The sequence below is a fragment of the Lagopus leucura genome, unplaced genomic scaffold (assembly GCF_019238085.1).
Source record: "Lagopus leucura isolate 7727_CA_CO unplaced genomic scaffold, USGS_WTPT01 Super-Scaffold_100157, whole genome shotgun sequence".
NCBI classification, from domain to species: Eukaryota; Metazoa; Chordata; class Aves; order Galliformes; family Phasianidae; genus Lagopus; species Lagopus leucura.
The window spans coordinates 22183399-22201772 of record NW_024962334.1 but is presented as its reverse complement, the minus strand read 5'-3'; the positions used below and the strand labels follow the sequence as shown (position 1 = coordinate 22201772).

At 38.3% G+C, this 18374-nt stretch overlaps 1 protein-coding gene across 7 annotated transcripts in view; it reads left to right on the top strand.

Annotated features, from left to right (window-relative positions):
* The window catches only part of HDAC9 (histone deacetylase 9), a 443223-nt gene that overhangs the window by 168371 nt on the left and 256478 nt on the right, over positions 1–18374 (top strand). For 2 of the 7 annotated variants that reach the window (XM_042888321.1, XM_042888320.1), the window contains exon 1: positions 6079–6721. The exons of 1 other annotated variant lie outside the window; for it this stretch is intronic. In XM_042888321.1, coding sequence (XP_042744255.1) covers positions 6616–6721 — 106 coding nt within the window. In that variant the 5' untranslated portion in view covers positions 6079–6615. Of the gene's footprint in view, positions 1–6077; positions 6722–14804; positions 14950–17277; positions 17347–18374 lie in introns of those variants that run through there. 4 more of the 7 variants (XM_042888326.1, XM_042888324.1, XM_042888328.1 and 1 more) reach the window with 4 other exon arrangements.

Sequence of the window (18374 nt, the reverse complement as noted above, 5' to 3'; positions counted from 1 at the left end):
AGGAGAGGAGAGGAGAGGAGAGGAGAGGAGAGGAGAGGAAAAGGAAAAGGAAAAGGAAAAGGAAAAGGAAAAGGAAAAGGAAAAGGAAAAGGAAAAGGAAAAGGAAAAGGAAAAGGAAAAGGAAAAGGAAAAGGAAAAGGAAAAGGAAAAGGAAAAGGAAAAGGAAAAGGAAAAGGAAAAGGAAAAGGAAAAGGAAAGGACCTCTGTTTTATAGGAAACTGTGATTTAAAAGAAAAACTTTTGGATGTAGGAAAAAATACTCTATTTAGTTCTTATAAATCCTATCACTTAAGCAGTAATTTATACTAATTCAAAGTAGGCACCCCCGTGATCCCCAGCTCTGATCTGTTTGCTTTATAGAAGTGTTAGAAGTTTCTTTCCAGTGTCACAGCCACTATAGAATTCATGTATGTGTTCAGCTGTGCTTTTAAAACATTTTTAAAATGAGTGTCCGCTTTTAGCCTAGATTTTTCCTAAACACTTAGTTCTTAAATAAAGAACATTTGATTACCCAAATGGACATAGTATCCTAGGTCTTAGAGTTTCGGCTTTCTAATCATTTTATAAATATCATTCTGGTCACAAATCTATCCATCCTCAGTTTGTCAATACTCTTCACTATCTGTACTGCAAGAAATTAGAGTGAGTTTATATATCCAATTATTTTATTAGCCTTTTTGATCACGGTGTAATCCTAGGAGGTCATATTCAGTTGATTGTCTTCTGCTCTGACCCTAAGTTCTTTGCCATAGTCACTGGTTTTCACAGTGCAGTTCTCTAAATGGTAATCATGGCCTACATTTCTTGGCTTAAAACCAAAAAAGCACTTAAACTCATGCATGTATTATGGGCTAGAGATATTGTTCATCCTGGTTCTTGAACGATATGAGCTTCAGTCTTTTCTTCAAGAATAATTCTCAGTGCTCAGTTCTGTTGAGCTGACCTGTTCAAAATGCTCAGCGTAGGCACAGATTATTTGCTCAGTATATGTGCAAGAAGCTTGAAGTGCATGAAGTACACGGAATGTATTGCAGTCTGTTACAGGTTGGGTGCTCCAGGGCTGCTTTATGTCTATCTATTCAAGTGTGTGTCCAGAGCAGCTACATGTCAGACTCAGCGCACATACACATGCCTAACAAAGCTGGGCATAAACATAGCAGACCGGGTAAATCTCATATTGTACATATATATCTACTTGCCTCATTCATGGCATAGAAGAAGCACAGTGCTTTGCTGGTCTGAAGGATTTATTTATCAATACTTGGCATTGCTTTTGGCTGTGTGGCTTGTATTGTTTGTATGCAATTTACCTTAATTTTACCACAAAAATTTTAGGTTTTCGTTCCAACAAATAACAGTGTTAGTAGAATAACTGAACTATGTACGAATTTCCTATCTTAAATATCACTTATTTTTATCTCTGTCTGTGTTTTTTTTTTTTTTTTTTTTTTTTTTTTTTTAAATTATTTGAGCTTTGTGATTCAAGAGAGTATGCTTGAATTTATGAAGCACTTAAGCTTGTGCTTAACTTTAGCCTTGTGCTTATAATCAAGCGCATGTTGCTTGAGGTCTTGTTCGGAATCTAGGTCTTAATTTTCAGTAGACTTATTTATGTGAATGGAAGGCATATTTTAAGAGGAGAAAAAGTGACAGGTAATCAGCATAAAGGAGAGCTAGTTCCAAAAGCCCTTAGGTCATTTACATGTGAAAGCTGAGCGGCTCTCTCTATTGTCGTAAGGAGAGAGGGCAGGCACCCATGCATTTACCTAGGGCAGCATTTCTTATTCTCAAAACTTTATGAAGTTCTTTTCTCCGATTGTTTGCCACAAAATCTCCCGAAGCTACAGATATGCCTTTCTTTGTCCCAGGAAATTCCTTTGAAGGTTGAATTGATCTTAAGGTGCTTAGAACCACCGTTTTCTCCTCAGCTGAAAAATGCTCCTCAGGTGGATTCAGGGTGCTGTGAAGAAAAAGCGACATGCATTCCTGCACAGGCAACACCAAAGACTTGCTATACATGAAACTTTCTGCAGACATCCTTGCATTGCAACTTTCCAACCAGACCATGTGGATTGAATGATTCATCTTTGCTCTCCCAGGGCTCAGAATGTGGTCCTTTATTTCCAGGCAGCAGTTAAAACAGGGTGCTTGATCAGCTCCACTGGTTTCTTTCTGCTCCCAGAACATCTGCTTCTGCTACTTGCTTCCTGATAATTAGATACACAAATAATAGTTAGGAACTGTTTTGGTTGTAGGGATTAGAAATCAAAATTTCAGTACTGAAGTAGGCCGGATTTCATGTTACCCATACAAGCTTAATTTAGTTAGCACTTGGTCATGCATTGTTTTATATTGGTGCATGGTATTACTTGATGCTTTTTCCTTGAATATTTGCCTAATGAAAAAGGGACTGAAGGACAACTTTATGGGACATCTCTAAGAGTTGCAATATCCCAATTTAAGTGTGCAACTAAAAACAGATAGCATCTCGCTACTTAATTTTGTACATAATAATTATATGCTACAATGAAGCAACTCAGCAGAAGAATAAATGTAAGCATTCCTTTATAAATAAGAAAACTGCCAAAGCTGAAACTGCAGTAAGAATATTAATGAAGGCTGTGCTTCAGAAGAATGTGAGTGATAAATGAGGTATGCTAAAAACAAACAGTAATGTATTGTTTGTACTTAACGAGGAAAGTAGGAGCAGAAAAGTGCTGCTTAATTATAATGGTGCTGAGTTAATAATGGAGTAGAAATCCTAGCTCCTTCTAATTTGAGCACTTAATTTCTCAGTCTTAATGTTGCAGTAATGCTGTTTCCCAGTATAATTTCCTTACATTTATTTATTTTTAACAACTCAGAAGGAAAACAAGAGAGAGATATTGTGAACCTCCTGTAATGAGATCTCAGTGCTACTAACATGCCTTACATTTTCCGTAAAGGTGCTGATTACATTTAGAGTCACCTCAGCAGTGCAATCACATTAACAGTTTACTCTTCCCTTTAGTGTCATTAAAGTTCTCCAAGTTTAGGAAGTGCATTTGAAAATAATAATAATAATAATAACAATAATAATAATAATAATAATAATCCCTTGTTTTCTTATATGAACTGTACCTTATAACAAGCATAGCTTCAAAAATAAAAAACAAGTTTTGTCTAGGCACAAACCCTTTTTCCTTCTCCTGTGGGACTCTAAAGGAGCTATTTAAAGCCATGCGATCATACAATTGCTGACTGGGCTGACACAGCAAAATGCTTACTTCATGTTTAAATTCTATTGCAATCCATAGAATTTGTGCTTAAATATGTTGAAAAAGGATGGATTTACACAAGTGTTTTAAAGCAAGCATGTGCCAGAGATTTTCGTAAGTGGGCCCATAATACAATGAAGCATTTCAGTATTCGGACTGTAAATGTCAGGTGTAAGGTGACTGACTTCATCAGGGAAATTTTTAGATATAATTTTTATCTATAATCTCAAAGATAAAACAATACAATACTTTGTGGTCTGTGGATTAGCTAATAGTGTAAGTCATGTCTGTTATTTTAAAATACACATGCCAAAATTAAGAATTCTTGCAGCTAAATGTCTGAATGTACATTTTCTACTCTTGAAATTAGTTTACTTTTTTTTAGTCACTGAAGTATTTAAAGTCAGTAGGTCAGAGCTGTGAATGATATCTAAATAAATACAAGCACATATACAGGAACTTAGAAACACATATAGATACCTAATGCCAGTCTCCCACACTCCAGAATTTTCTGTGTCATGGCTTGCTTTTTACTTACTTGTGTGGTGTTTCCCAGTAGTACAAGACTTGATTATTTTGTGATACTGAATCACTAAATAGGGTCATGTTCTGGTTGGCTCAAGGGCATAAAGCAATTCCTTTTTTTTTTTAGTTTACCTTCATCTATAAAAAGCTTTTTCTATGTTAGATAAAGTTTCTATTTCTGTTGGTCCTCCCCCTTGCACTCATTAGACATCTTCTGCCCTATGCATAAAACATTTAGATATTCTTATTTTCAAGAGATAAAGGAACATTTACATTCTCAGCCCTCAGTTCAGGTTATCATTTTCCTAATGTGATTAGAGGCTGAAGCATCTCCAGCATGAATGGGATTGCAGGATTCTAGGCAGGTCTCCTGGAGCTCTCTGGGGGGCAGCACCAGGATTTGGAACCCCTGGAGCACCATGGATGAAGAAGAGTGAACAGCTTTCCTGGGAATGAACTGGAGTTGTTGATTATTGAGTAGTCTCAGTCCAAGTGAGCTTTCTAGCACTGGCTCTGAGAGCATTATGAGCATTACTTTAAATGTTCGTGTTATCAAGTTGCCAGCTCTCAATATAACCTGATATGCATGCTATGCAACTACTGGCTTGCATTGTAACACCCTACTTGCTGCTTCCACCTTTATCCTTTCCCCTTTGCAGAGCAGGGTTTACGGTGCCTGCAGAGCCCTCCTGCATCCACAGAAGTACTTTCGTACCCTTTGCCTTTCAAATGAGAGCACCCTTCCACTTTATGATGTGTTAAACTCTGTGAGGAGGAAAGATGAGGAAAGATGAATATTGATCAGTGCTAGGTGATAACTTAAGGATCCTGTAGGGAAAATCCCATTGTCAGCTGCTGCAGTCTTTCTCCATTTGTCCAAGGTACAGATCCTATCCTCTGGCAGAACTAGCTTATTTTGCATGCAGAGAAATAAAGTGGTTGCAAAAAAGGCAGAACACTGGAACTATGGACCTCCCAGATGCCGTAAAAGTCTCCAAATATTATAACAATGTCACAGTATTTTGTCATTGAGCATCTTTTCTTTGATAAGCAGAACTGTGACAAGTAAAGAAGAAAAAATATTGCCCTTTGCTGCAATCTCTTGCGTGAGTTAAGCAGCAGACAGGCAATTCTTGGCTGAAAGGCAGAACTGAGCTTCAAGTGTTACATAGCACTCTTGTGTCTTTGAGAACAAGAAGTGCTTGAGGTAGTTCAGGACTTGGTGGATTTCTGGAAATCTCTGAGACAACCTTTGCATTGACTTCCTGATCCCAGTGAGTAATCCTGCTCCTGTTGCCACTCTCACTTCCCCAGAGGAGGGGGCACAGAATTTTGGCATGTGTGTGGCCAGAGTGCAAGGATATAGGTAGGTAGTGACAGGCTCTGGTGACCTTTGTAGTAAGCACCGTATGGCAAAGCGGGTCAAGTATTGTTTGTAACAGTGAAATGAAACTTTGCTGATCTGCATATAGATGCAATAATCAGAAAACAAGACGTGCAACTTTTGAAATGTCTTTAAAAAATGAATCTAATATAGCATGTGAGAAGCCTGCCAAGACGTAGAGCAGCATGGTGTTTTTAGTCTGATCTGCAAACGCTGCCATTCTGAAACTACATCACCTCATCAAAGGGAGAAAGATGTTCAAATTGCCTAATGCTGCTAAAGATAAGCGGGAGCTGCTCAGCCCCTGTCCACATTTTAAGTAAGCCGACAGAATGGTGCATAGTAGGCAGGCATGTCGAATATGCTGTGCCACAACTGGTGCCTTACTATAAGCATTATACCAGGCGTGCTAAATATGGAAACACCGCTTATAGCCGGGAGCACCCACGCGGCTCCCCTTAGCATGCCCTGCGCCTGCCTCTCTCCCCCAGCTCGCCTGCCTGGCTCGCCCAGCCCAGCAAGCCACGGTCCCAGGACCCAGGACAAGGGCTGCCGAAATAGCCCCGCGGGACTGCTGTGCGTGGGCGCGGCAGAAACCACGCTGCGAGCGAGAGCATCAGTGCTATTTTAGAAACATTTTTTTGTTTTTCTTGCTTCTCAGCAAATGCTGCCGGGGGAGGGGAGGAGAAAGGAAGGGAGGGGAGGGCAGGGCGCGAGGAGTGCTTGTGCCCTGTTGCTCGCCCACCCACCCGCGCTCCTCCTCACAGAAATAGGCTTGGCAGCAGGAAAGGGTTAATTACGCTCGAGGACGAGGGAGGATTGCAGTTTTGAAAGACAGCGACTGGACAGCTGTGTTTGCTGTGGTATTTTTAAATGCATTAATGCAGGCTCCAATCACCCGGCTGCGCTTGACCTATTTTTGGCTCAGGCCAGCCATTGTTCTATTTCTGCCGCCTCTGGGCCACGCTGTTGTTGATTCAAATGCAAATGAGTTGTCACTGCCCAGGCCAACTCCAGCAGCGGGACCTGGGAACGGCTGCGGGACAGCAGCGCGGCGGGGGGACCGCCGCCGGACCCCGGGGATCGGTTCCTGTTGGGTGCTTGTGCTTAGTGCGAAGCTGTGTTTCCCCACACACACTGCCAGAAAGCACCGAGATACTTCTTTGATTCTTCATCCACCTGCTGTTGGCTCCCAGAGCACAACTGGTGAAACTCTGAGGTGCACAGCCCAGCAGGCGCTTCTTGCCCTCTCACTGCTGTGTAAAGTGGATTTTGCCTTTTCTCTCCTAATAGATACTTGTACAAATGCTTAAACATTGCTAATTACTGAAGTGTACTGTCTGACGAGTCCGGCTGGAGGAGGTAGGACAGCAGAGGGTCGTGGCTGACTCCCCTGTGCAAGTGCCGTGATGAATCTCTCATGTAGCTGAAGTGCAGACTGGTTGGAATATGCTGCAGACAATTTACGAGAGTGAATCGTGTTTTTCCTCAGATGGGGTTTCTGGACGTGAACAGCTCTTGGCTCAGCAAAGAATGCACAGTATGATCAGCTCAGGTAAGAGACAGCTCAGCACCTCAGCCTTGCCTGCCTACACTGTGACTTACTGAGAAAATACAGCCCATCACAGCAAGAAAACACCCCTCCTTTAAAGAACTGATGTATTTTTGTGGGCTTTATGTAAGTTGTTAAATAATTCTCTCTTATCACAGTATGTTAGATACTAACTATCGCGTTTGTGGGGAGTTTGTCTCCTTCAGCCTGCTGCTTTCCAGCAAGAGCAAAATGCTAACAACTGAAATATAGTTGGCATTTTGTTGTTGTTGTTTTTTTCCATTTATTTTGTTTTGTGAGTGCAAAATGGGGCTTGTAGTATGAGCTTATTCACAGAGAGAATTTCAGCAGCAGCCTGTATCAGAAAGCTGCCATTACAGCCCATCACAGTTCTTTTCCTATGTGTTTTTGTAAACAGGATTTGGTCTTCTTGTGAGTTTCCTTTCCTCAGGTTTACATGCAGAGAGATTTTTATGTTAATCCTGTTCTGTTTTCATTGTGAGGTTACTTTAACAAGAATGCTCTTAAAGCAAGATAGTCTCTTCAATATGCATGGCTTATCTTGCTATTTAGAAAATATTTTGGAACCTGGCAATAGTCAGGTAATGAGTCACTGAAATGTAAATTGGATGCATTTTTAATGAAGGTATTTCAAAGCTGATCTTATGGAACATTGGATGTTTCTGCATGTATTTGAATCTCTCCTTGGATTTTCTGATTTCTCTGTTAGCTGTGTTTGAGACATGAGGGTAATGTCTTAATGATGAATTAAGCCAAAATAATTGTAGCCATTCAGATGAAGCTTCATTTTGAAGAGGCTAAAAAAGTCAAAATTTCAGGTTACTTTTTACTCTACTGTGGATTAGCTGCTCTATATCTTTTCAATCCTAGGTTTCTCACTTTGTTTTTCGTAAAGTTGTCTTTATAGACAGCCTGTAAGTAGAATGTAATGTGAATTTTTAGATGTATGATAGTCTTAGTTTATTGCCCTTTTTTTTTCTTCCTTTTTTCATATCTATTTTTAGCAAGATTTGCAGTGTTTTCCACCTTGTAAGCACAAATACACATGTAGATCACAGATCTCTTCAGATATTCCCTGTTTTGGTACACCTGTTGAGCTCATGTTTCTTTGCTTCTTCTGAAAAAATTTTTATTTTCCTGCTTTACAAATGGAGAACTTAAACTTCTACTGTTTCTTTATTAAATACAACTGAAGAGCAGGCTTATGGTTTCAGATATTAAACTGTGAATGATTGTGTCAAGTGGCAACACTTTTCTTGTTAGGAAAGTATTTAATGTTTTTAAACTTTATTATTAGTATTACTCAGTACAGAAAGTCGTAAAATCTCATAATAACTAAGGAGATGAAAGAATGAAAGAGTGAGAAATTGAAGAGGTATTAAGTGCACATTAAATTAATTGTAAATATGTAAAGGGAATGAGCACTTCAAACTTGTGATGTTTAACATCGGGGATTTTTCTCTTTCTTTATAAAGCTGCTGGGTTGATTTGTTTCTTTATGGATGTCTCAAAGAATTCATGGTTTCTTTATCTCCTTAAAATACATTTTGAACACCAATTGCAGCTTCTTTGTCAAGGACAAGAATCAGGTGAAAGAGCTGTTTACAAATATGGGCAATGAAGTTCTAGCTATGAAAGTGGAAAAAAAGCAGAATGTTCTCTGAAAGTGTTGCAGTTCTGCAAACTTTTAACTTGACTTACTGTTCAAGAATGATTGCGTTTCCTGAGCAGCTCAGCAAGTGTCCAGTGCTTTTATACTGGTCAGAGAGATAAGACTCACTGCTTCAGCTTCCCTTCTATTTTTTTTTTTTTTTTAAATAGTGTCTCAAGTTGAAATTATCTGTATGCAAGTGCAAATCTATCCTTTTTTAAGTCCACTGTGCTAACTTGTAACCACCAAGTAATGCTGTTCATGTAATATCAATTTTCTCATTTCAAACACAAGAAAAGGAGGTAATTTTCTATATGTTTATAGCTCTGAGTTTTTCCTTGGTGGAGACAAGAATGTCTTGTAACATTTGATTTTTAGCTGATATTACCTTAGGCCTCTATAACATATATAATTTCCTCTGTAGCACCAAGTAAGATAGTGTTGGTTTTTTTTTTGTTTGTTTGTTTTGTTTGTTTTTTTTTAACACAGTCAAGAAAATTGTCGAGGTAAAAGATGTTTAAATATATACTCTGTAAAGCACAAAATGTTCTACAGTGTTTCTGTTGGCCTTTGAGATACACAATGAGACCACAAGTAGTTGATATTGTACAGGGTCTGTCGTTTAATTAATGTCTCATGAGACCACAAAGTCTGATGTTCCTGTCAGTTACCTTCAGTTCCTTTGAGATCAGAGTCTTACAGAATCAGTCTTGATAACTTTTGATGCACTGTCTCTATGCTGCATGCATACAGAGGAGAAAGGAGTAACCAGATCATAACTACGTGGTCTAGTGTTTGTAGTAACTAAAACCAGTCACCTGAATTTTGCTAAAAGCACTCACTCCTTACTTAAAAGTTATCTTCACTTCATGCACTGCACAGATTAAAAAGTTGTGCATATTTCACAAAAAAAAAACACAGATACCTGCACATTTACAACATGCATTTTTAATATTCTTGAAGTCTTGGAATAAGCACAACTTATGTTGTCAGTGGGTGTTTAACTTTGCTAGTTCCCAGGTGCATGTATTACACAACTCTAAATTTAAATAGACTGGAGTCATCCCCGAAGAGGACCTATGCAGTGGCCACTGGAAACATTTTTGCAAACCAAAATGTCTAAGGTATTTCTGACAATAGCAGGCATACCAAAGGCTTCTGTCATGTGAAAGCAGTTCTTCTGGTATTCCCTCAATTACTGCTTTGCCTGTCTGTCTCCATCCCTGCTTGTAAATCATACTATGAATGAGATTATCTGGATAGTTACCAATCAAAAGTCTAATTATGAATGGAGCAATCTGGATAGGCACTGACTCAAGAAGCTGTGTAATTTGCAAACACCTACACCTTATTGCAGAGAGCTGTTTCAGCTATCTTGAGAAGACTGAACCAGATATTCCCATATGGTACTGTTGCTCTGAAATGCAGCAGTATGTACCATGCATCTTTATTTGAGAAAATGATGCTTATGCATTCTTATTTGATACCATAATTATTTTTGTTTCAAGATTAAAAAAAAAAAATCAAATAAAAAACAACTTGAGTCTAAGTTTCTTATTTAGATAGTATTATTTACCTATGATATTTCTTTAATTTTACCCCCAAAGTCACAACTGCCATACGTGCAATGCCTTAACAGGTTCTAGCATTCAGGTCTCCCATTCTACCACAATATGATTCATAAACTATAACCCCTTGAAAAAAAAGCCTTTGGTCCAGCAGGAATGATTCCTTGGCAGGAATCATTCACATGTAACAAATAAATTACTAATTCAGTGCTACATTAATCAAACATATTTCACTTGCATGAAGGAGAATAAACGACCTACCCAGCCATGGCATCTGCAGATCTGTGACTTTAAGGAGTAATGCCAACATTATTAACCTCTGGTGATTAAACATACCGTGATGTTTTTCCAAAGGGTATGGTTGCTTCTTTCACCGTATTTTGTGAATGTACCCTTGCATTGGCCTTTCTAAATTCCACCTCAACTTTTATTGGGTAAGACATGCTCTGCCTCTTGCCCAAAGCAGCAGTGTTGAAAAATCAAGAGTTCAAGGAGATCTTGAGCTTAAAGCCTTGGCTTGTCACTAGCTGACAGGTGACCTGAGTGAGTTATATAATCCTGCTGATGTCAGCTTCCTCTTCTGTGAAATGGGGAAAATAATACCTGTCAGGCTCAGAAATCTTTGGAACAAAATGGTTCTAAAGGGAATATAACAATTCAGAGTGATTAATTTGATTGACTGTCCCTGGAGGTGCTCAGGACCAGGATGGATGGGGCCCTGGGCAACCTGGCCTAGTACCAGACCTGGAGGTTGGTGGCCCTGCCTGTGGCAGGAGGATTGGAACTTGATGATGCTTGGGGTCCATCCCAACCTAAACCATTCTGTGACTCAGTCAAGCTACACACTTGCAAGATAGTGATTTCACAAATGGAGTAAGTTAATGTAGTTGTGGTATTTTATTCTCTGCACTGACCAGAAAATTCAAGCTGTGTCTCTTGAATATAAATGGCAGAATTGGTGCTTGTGAGCATCATGTTATATGTGAGTTGGTAGGTCCTTTTTAACTGTCTTCCCTCAGTAAGCCATGTTGTACAAAATTTATCCTATGCGTTGCATCTGTGGTGTGATGGCATAACCACACATGCATATTTGTACATCTGTATTTATATTGCCATCAGGGAATATTATTTGATATTTGTTGGCCTTTTATTTCTGGCCAAACAAAACTGTCACCTGCTCAACTGGTCTCATGGAGAGATTGCAACAACTAAATTCATTTAAAGGTTGGTTTTTGTTTTGGTTTGGTTTTTTTGAGGCACATGAAAATCGAAAATCTTGGAATATTTGCATTTTTGAATCCGGGAGTTTTATATTTACAGATAAAACTTGTCTTACATACGTGTTATCTCAGGCAATAATTCTTTGAAGTGAGGAAGGATAACAGAGAACGATGTTTTACTTTATGATTCTCTTTAGAGTAATGAAAAAATGGTGTGAAACAGCTCAATTCAGGGAAGTTCTAGGCAGCAGTCAGGAGAGGCTGTTTTCAGTACCTCTCAAAAGCCAGGCAGAAAAAGAGCTAGTTCTTCATAGGAGCTGAAGTATTTGGATTCTTTGTCATCGGAGAATACGCCTTAGCCTTAACAATCAAGGCTATGAGAAGAGCAGTGTAGACCTTGCCTGGTGATGGGTTTCACTGACTTTGGGTGAAGGTATTGCTCAATCACATGTGCTGGACAAGACACTGATTATGAATTCAGTTGAACAAAAAATGTGGTAAGGTGAAATTAAATTATTTTTATTTTTAAATAAAAATTTAATTTATTTTTTTAATTTAATTTATTTTTAAAACCTCTTTCGCCTTCTTTCCTGATATCATTAGACACATGCCTGTACTACAAAGGTTCGCTAGCTCTGGCACTAGAACAGCAGCTCTTCTCTCTCTGAGCGTTGAGCTAAATCACTTATAAAAGACTTTTTTTTTACTTTAGTTGTTTATTGTTTTAGCTGTTCACCTTTCTTACATACACTGCTTTGCCCCTTGCTCAAAAGCATGTGTTTTCAGCTGGTCTTTCCTCATGTGAAACTGTGTACAGAAGTTATTCCCCTCATTAAAATTAGCATCCGATCTGAGGAACATTTGTAACTGCTCCTACTACCAGAGCTATAATCAGACTTTTATTTCTATAACAACTGCCCAGCCCATTTCTTTTGCACAGCCTTTGCAGAGGATGCAGAAGCTATGAGAAAGCAGAATGCTTAGCTGGCTGGTCTGCAAACATTCATCACTTCTCCTGTGTACATTTGCATATATGCATATATACACAGTGACTTCATGTTTTGATGTAGATGATGGGCAGGATTTCAAGTGAGATTGCATTTTACCTTTTCTGAACTACTGTTTTATTTTTATGTGATGAATGCAATCCAAAATATTCTATGAAAACTGGCTGGCAGATACTGTTGTGCATGCATGAAAATCTGAAATGCCCCGTTCTGTGGATCTTCTTTCACAGGCTGACTCCTCTGGGTCAGTTATTCTTAGCCTAGTTATTTTCATCTTATGGCATTACAGGTCTAAGATTAGCCTGTTAGGCGTTATCATGCCATCTGAGTTACCTCCTAATATAACTGTACACCGGAATGATTATTTATAGACAGAGCATTCTGTCATTTTTGCTTTATTTCTGGTAGTTTAAATAAAGAAGAGCAACATTCAAGAAAAACCACAGATTCCTTCCTGCTGCCAAAACAACATGATAGCTGCCTGCAAAGGGGCAAGGATATTGTTTCAAATGTAGCAGATCCAACATCCTTTTTATCTCCTCTACTTCTACTAAAAAGAGGTACCTGGGGTAGCGTTCTGATCCCCTGAGGAGGTAGCAGGGGGCAGGATTGCTGCCTAGTCGTGCAGAGGACAGGCTTGTGGCTGGTGATGAGAACAAGGATATCCAGGATCTATTTTTAGGGGCTGGCACTGTCAAGCTCCATGTTCAGCGTGAACATGTCACATATGCACACAGCTCCTCCGAAATGGACCCTTCTCGTTTTGTTACGTAAAAGCAGTGCCTGCTGTTTAATTAGCCTTCTAAATGCATTTCACAGACATAACAGGAAGCTTTGGCAAAATGACACATTTTTAGCAAACCATTTTTCATGGCTGCTTCACAAATGTATCTGCTAGAAAACCTTAATCCTGAAGCAGAGTTGTCATTCAAAAACATGGTAAAGCACATCCTCCCCTCAGGAAGTTTGCTGCGATCTCAGTGGCTGTAACTAGAAGCAAGTTTTCAGTAACAGTTTGATAAAAAGCAAGACAAATAAGAAAGTGGCAGATTGTCAGCTAGGTGTTGGTGCAGCCTTTGAGTATAGATGAAGCTGGCCATTTCTAAAACAGTGAAATGTTAATAGATTAATGAACTCCATTTTTTCTTTTTCACCTTTCTCCTCTAAATAAGTGTTATATTTCTCTTTGTGAACATTCTGAATATGATCAGGATCTGCTTCAAAATGTTTTTGGTGTAAAAAACATGCAAAGGCAGCAGAAGCCTTTATGTGGTTGAGGTACGGTGCTAGTTTAACTCTCCTGTTGCATAATAAACAGCTCCTGTAGTTTTGTCAGACTTGCAGTTCTGTACATTACTCTAAAGGTACTCTGGCATTTTATATAAACTGAGCATAGCCAACACATATGCTTTATTAGCTTTGTGTCTCCTGGTTGCAAACTCCTTCCTGCTTCTGGAGTGTACAAATATGACAAGAGCTCCAAGAATTCAAACCCTTTGTTGATGACTGTGCTTGAAATGCAGGATGCTCCATGCTAATGGTAACACATTCCTTCTGGTAATGAAACTGAGTATCATCAAAGAGAGACAGGAGAGAAAAAGGAATGAATTCTTTTAAAATGCCATTTTTATAAACCATGTTTTTACAGTCAGAGATGATTGTTCTCTTTTGCGATCCCTGTGGTTGAAGGTATGTGTGCCACAATGAGGAATAACAGCTTTTCAATTTCTGTGAAATCTGGAATGGAATAAAGAGAAAGCTTAATGTTAATGTAATAATTTCCTCCCATTGTTTTGTTCTTAATCCAAATTTTTCTGTCTTGGTGCCCAAGGCCAAAACCCTGTTGGCTTTGCAGAGTAACATTTTGAAGAGGAATAGGGAACATAGGCTGCTAGTGCTTTGTCTCCCATGGAGTCTTTCTGATGTTTATTCCTCCTACTCCTAACTGCAGTAAGATGTGGTAGGGATTGCCTTATACTTACCTGTTCACATCACCCCTCCTTTTGGAGAACATGAAGTCTTTATTCTGTTCATCCACTTGTTTGATTTGTAAATTGACACGATTACTGAAAAACACGTATTTTTCCCTACCTTTGTCATGTTTTTGCTATGGATATGACTGAGATAAAACTCCTGGACTGTTAAATTTTTATATATTCTTATTTGGTTCTGGTTTTGAAGTTATAAAATGCATAAAAGAATTCCCTCGTGAGGATCACACCAAGAAGTATGAAATAAAACCCCTGTTTTGTGGGATGATTTCATGTTGAGATGAATAGTGACAAAATTAGTAGTATTTTGATGCACGTAACAGCATAGGAAATAGCAAAAAGAAAATTATCAGTGTGTTTATATGAATATATATACTTTTACATGAAGGTATTTATTAAAAGATGTATCAGAATTCTCATCCAAAAAATCCTTGCACAGCAGTTGCTGAAATCTGTTGGGACTTGAATTCGAGAGAGCATTTTACCTTGGGAATCCAGTAGATGCTCATCAGCCCATGTTGTGCATGTGCTCAGCAGTGTTCCAGGCTCAGAAGACAGATCTACTCATTCCCATGCACATGTCAAGAAGTTTCCATCCTTTTATTTGCTGTTACTGATTTTCCTGCAGGATCTAATTCAGAAGAATGAAGTTTTATTCTTTTGTTTATTTGAAGAATTGATACTACTATCAATTATCATTGAAGGATTTCTATTGGAAACAATAAGTCTTACCTGTGTTTCTTCAAGTTCTATGAAGGAAGGATTGGCATGAGGTAAAGTGATTTGGTGGAAATATCAAGAGAGTGTTATAAATGGAGGAATAGTGAGAGATTATACAGGTGTTTCCTGTATTAAAATGCTTTATGAGGGAGGATGGAGAAAGAATGGAGATGCAAGGGAACCATGTAGGAGATAGAAATGAGGGAGACTGGAGCACATGCCCTGACAATGAAAGTAGTAGGAAAAATATGGCTGAAAGCAGTTAAGAAAGTAGTCACATTTGATAGAAATGAGAGAAGCTTCTGTCAAGAAAAGAGAAAAAAAAAACACTAGAAAGAAGACATGGAGAAATAGCATTGTCTTTAGAATCAGCAGAAGCTGTTAAAAACAGTATAGGAGTGCTTTACTCTACAAAGTCACATAATAAACCAGTATTCGGGGATTTTCCAAACAATCCTAAAGACTGTTTTTCTGGTTTTTCGTTTTTTTTTTTTTTTTTTTTTTTTTGCTTGTTTATTTGTTTTTTGTTGTTGTTGTTGTTTGTTTGTTTGTTTTCTGAGAATGAATAAATTGTTTGGGAGAGGGAGAGTTGTGGGACACAGTCTATTTATGCACATGCTACAGATTCTGTTCCATCCCACCATCTCTAACTCCCATGCCCCAAGTACAGCTCAGCTTTCCTACAGAACCTGCAGAGCAATCTCATCTGTGCTTTGCAATGAATTACCATTGCCCTGACACTTGCACCATCCTTGGCTTTGCCTTTTCTGGTTGCCCTGATTGGCAGCTTTCTCAGCTCTGTGCATATTTTCTGGTGTTTTTGTTTTTTGTTTTTTTTTTTTTTTTTCCCACTCATTCCAATGAATATATGGATAATGGGGCAGCTGAAGAATTTACTCGGGAAAGAAGAGAAATTATAGATGGCAACATCAAAGGACTAAAAACAAAGAAATAAACAAGGAATGCTAAAGTGGATGAATTAAGTAATAATGATGCAAGTACGAGTAAGGATATAAATACTGACACAGCTATTTTGTTCAGAAAATGAATGGCCAGAAATGGAAATATTTTTTTAAAAATGCCCTTAGGCTAGAGTTCTGAAACTTCGTGTAAGAGAGAATGCATCTCTCCTGTCACTGATATATAAATTTATTATTTTATTAATTATTTATTAATAAAATTTATTATTAAAATTAATATATTTATTAATATATAAATTTAAATCAGATGTATATATATAGATTTATCACTGATCCTATTCTGTTTTCCAACTCTAGGATCATTTTAGACTTATGGGTATATTAAAATTTGACAAAAATTTTAGGATGTGTTGAGTTTCATGGATTAGTTGGGGTGAGCTTGAATGCAAGTCTAAGGCCAAGTGCTGTTCCTCACTCTGCGCACTTTGCATCACAAAAGGTGGACTTCTATCTCACAGAATCTTGCAAGCTGCGAAGGGCTGAAGGCACCAAGTACTTCAGTAGCTGATTCTTAAGATTCGTTTGTGTTGTTGCCTCTATGAAGTACGTTGCTGTATTGCTGTGAATTATCCTTGATGTTGGAGGGCCATGGAGGGAGGGAGGAAGCAGAACTTCAGCCATACTTCCATGAGAAACTTCTCTCAGCATTTAAAGGACAAGGACTAATGTTTCACGCCTAATTAACACCTTATAAAACTCCAGTTTAACTACATAGCACTTTACCATTGAGTAGAATGTACGTTAATACTGTTCCTGTGAAGCAGCCCGCACTTCTCATCCGCTGGGCAAATTTCGTGTGTTAGAATGAAAAGAAAAAATCTGACAAGTGTGCATCGCTCATAATCAAGAAGAAAATATCTGTGCTGGCTACAGCAACCTGCAGCAAAATGAGATGTTATGGAAGCTGTAGCAATCTGCACCCCAAACCACATCAGCGCCAGTTCAGTACCATGTAAACAGTTTGCTCCAGCAAAGCTTACATGGCTCTTGGATGCAATTTCTGCTTCATTCTTTCTCTAATCCTCCCTCTGTGGAGAAAATGTTTTGCCAGACATTCTCCCACTGATAACCCCTATTCTCTTTTATTTTTGTAACCTAAGAATGCTCCTATATGCACTTATCCTTCCAAGACAACCTGGAAATCAGTAGAATTCAAGCTATGGGAGGAAAAATTTCTTTCCTGTGAAGCTACTCCCTTGTTGCTACTTACAGAAGCATTTGATACTGGGATCTACGTAAGCCAAAACCATATAGTATCTCTAAATGATGCTGGCATGCTAGCAAGCACAGGTCAAAAGGACCTTAGAGTTATTGCAGTTTTTGCTGTTCATTTCTTACTGAATATAATTTTGAGTTTGAAGCACAGTTTGATTCTCATGCCTGTTGCTGTACTGTTTGTAGCTCAACTGCACTGCATCTTTTGGATCAGAACTCTTCTAAATGATTCTAATCTTCACAATCACACCTAAGGTAAGCAATCTGAAAGCAGATTTCATTGCTGCTGCTGTGAAGGTCTGTGATCCTGAACTGGGGACAGCCACAGATTGTCATAAGCAGACAACAGAGTGTAAACCCAGAAACATCAGGGATTAATAACATTCAGGTAGGAAATATTGTCTTGCATCCAGTTGTCAGAACTTAGTATTCCAACTGATTGTCTAAAATATCAGTAGAGAAAAGAAAACTCAGCTTTCTTGTTAGATAACATTTTCACATGTTTGAACTTTGTGATTGTAAATGCAATTATAAAATCATTCCAGAAGACAGTAGTTAGTTTTTGAAAAAGAGAAAGGCTGCATAGATTAATCTTACTTTTCTTCACTGAATCTACTTTATTATTATCTAACCCTTACTTGCACTCCCCAGAAGGCCCATAGTTATGCAAATATGCTCGTTTATAATGTGGTTTTCCTCTTTTAGTACAGATGGATGGATGCTGAAGTAGGTATAAATAGTGGTGTTCCATGCGAAAAAAAAGAAAAAAAAAAGAAAAAAAACCCATAGAAGTGCAATTTTAAATCCAATTAGCCTTTTCCTGTTTCTGACTTGGCTCTTTTTGAGATAGGATAACCAAACTGTAAATTCTTGATGACAAAGCCTCATTGAGAAATATGAAAACTTTTATCCTAGATTCTGTACCTCCTGTTTTCAGTTTTGAATCTTGATTTATATTGACTTCATGTTTCTGCCAAGCTGTCTACAGTGACAGCCATCTATTTTGGAGGTTATATTAAGGTTAATAAAGTAGTTCTAAGGTATATTCCACTCGTGCCTCCCAGCAGAAATTACTGCGCACATCTGAAAGAATGAACGAACCCTTCTATTTTGCTTCCCAATCACAATGGTTTATAAGGACCTCTGGCATTCCTCAAAACCTTCCATGAAATATCCTAAAGAGATTTGTGCCATCTGCAGTTTTAACCCCATCAATCTTTTTTCCATTATTCTTCTTTCCAGACCTCTATTAAAAGGGCAATTACTGTTGCCTCACTGCACTA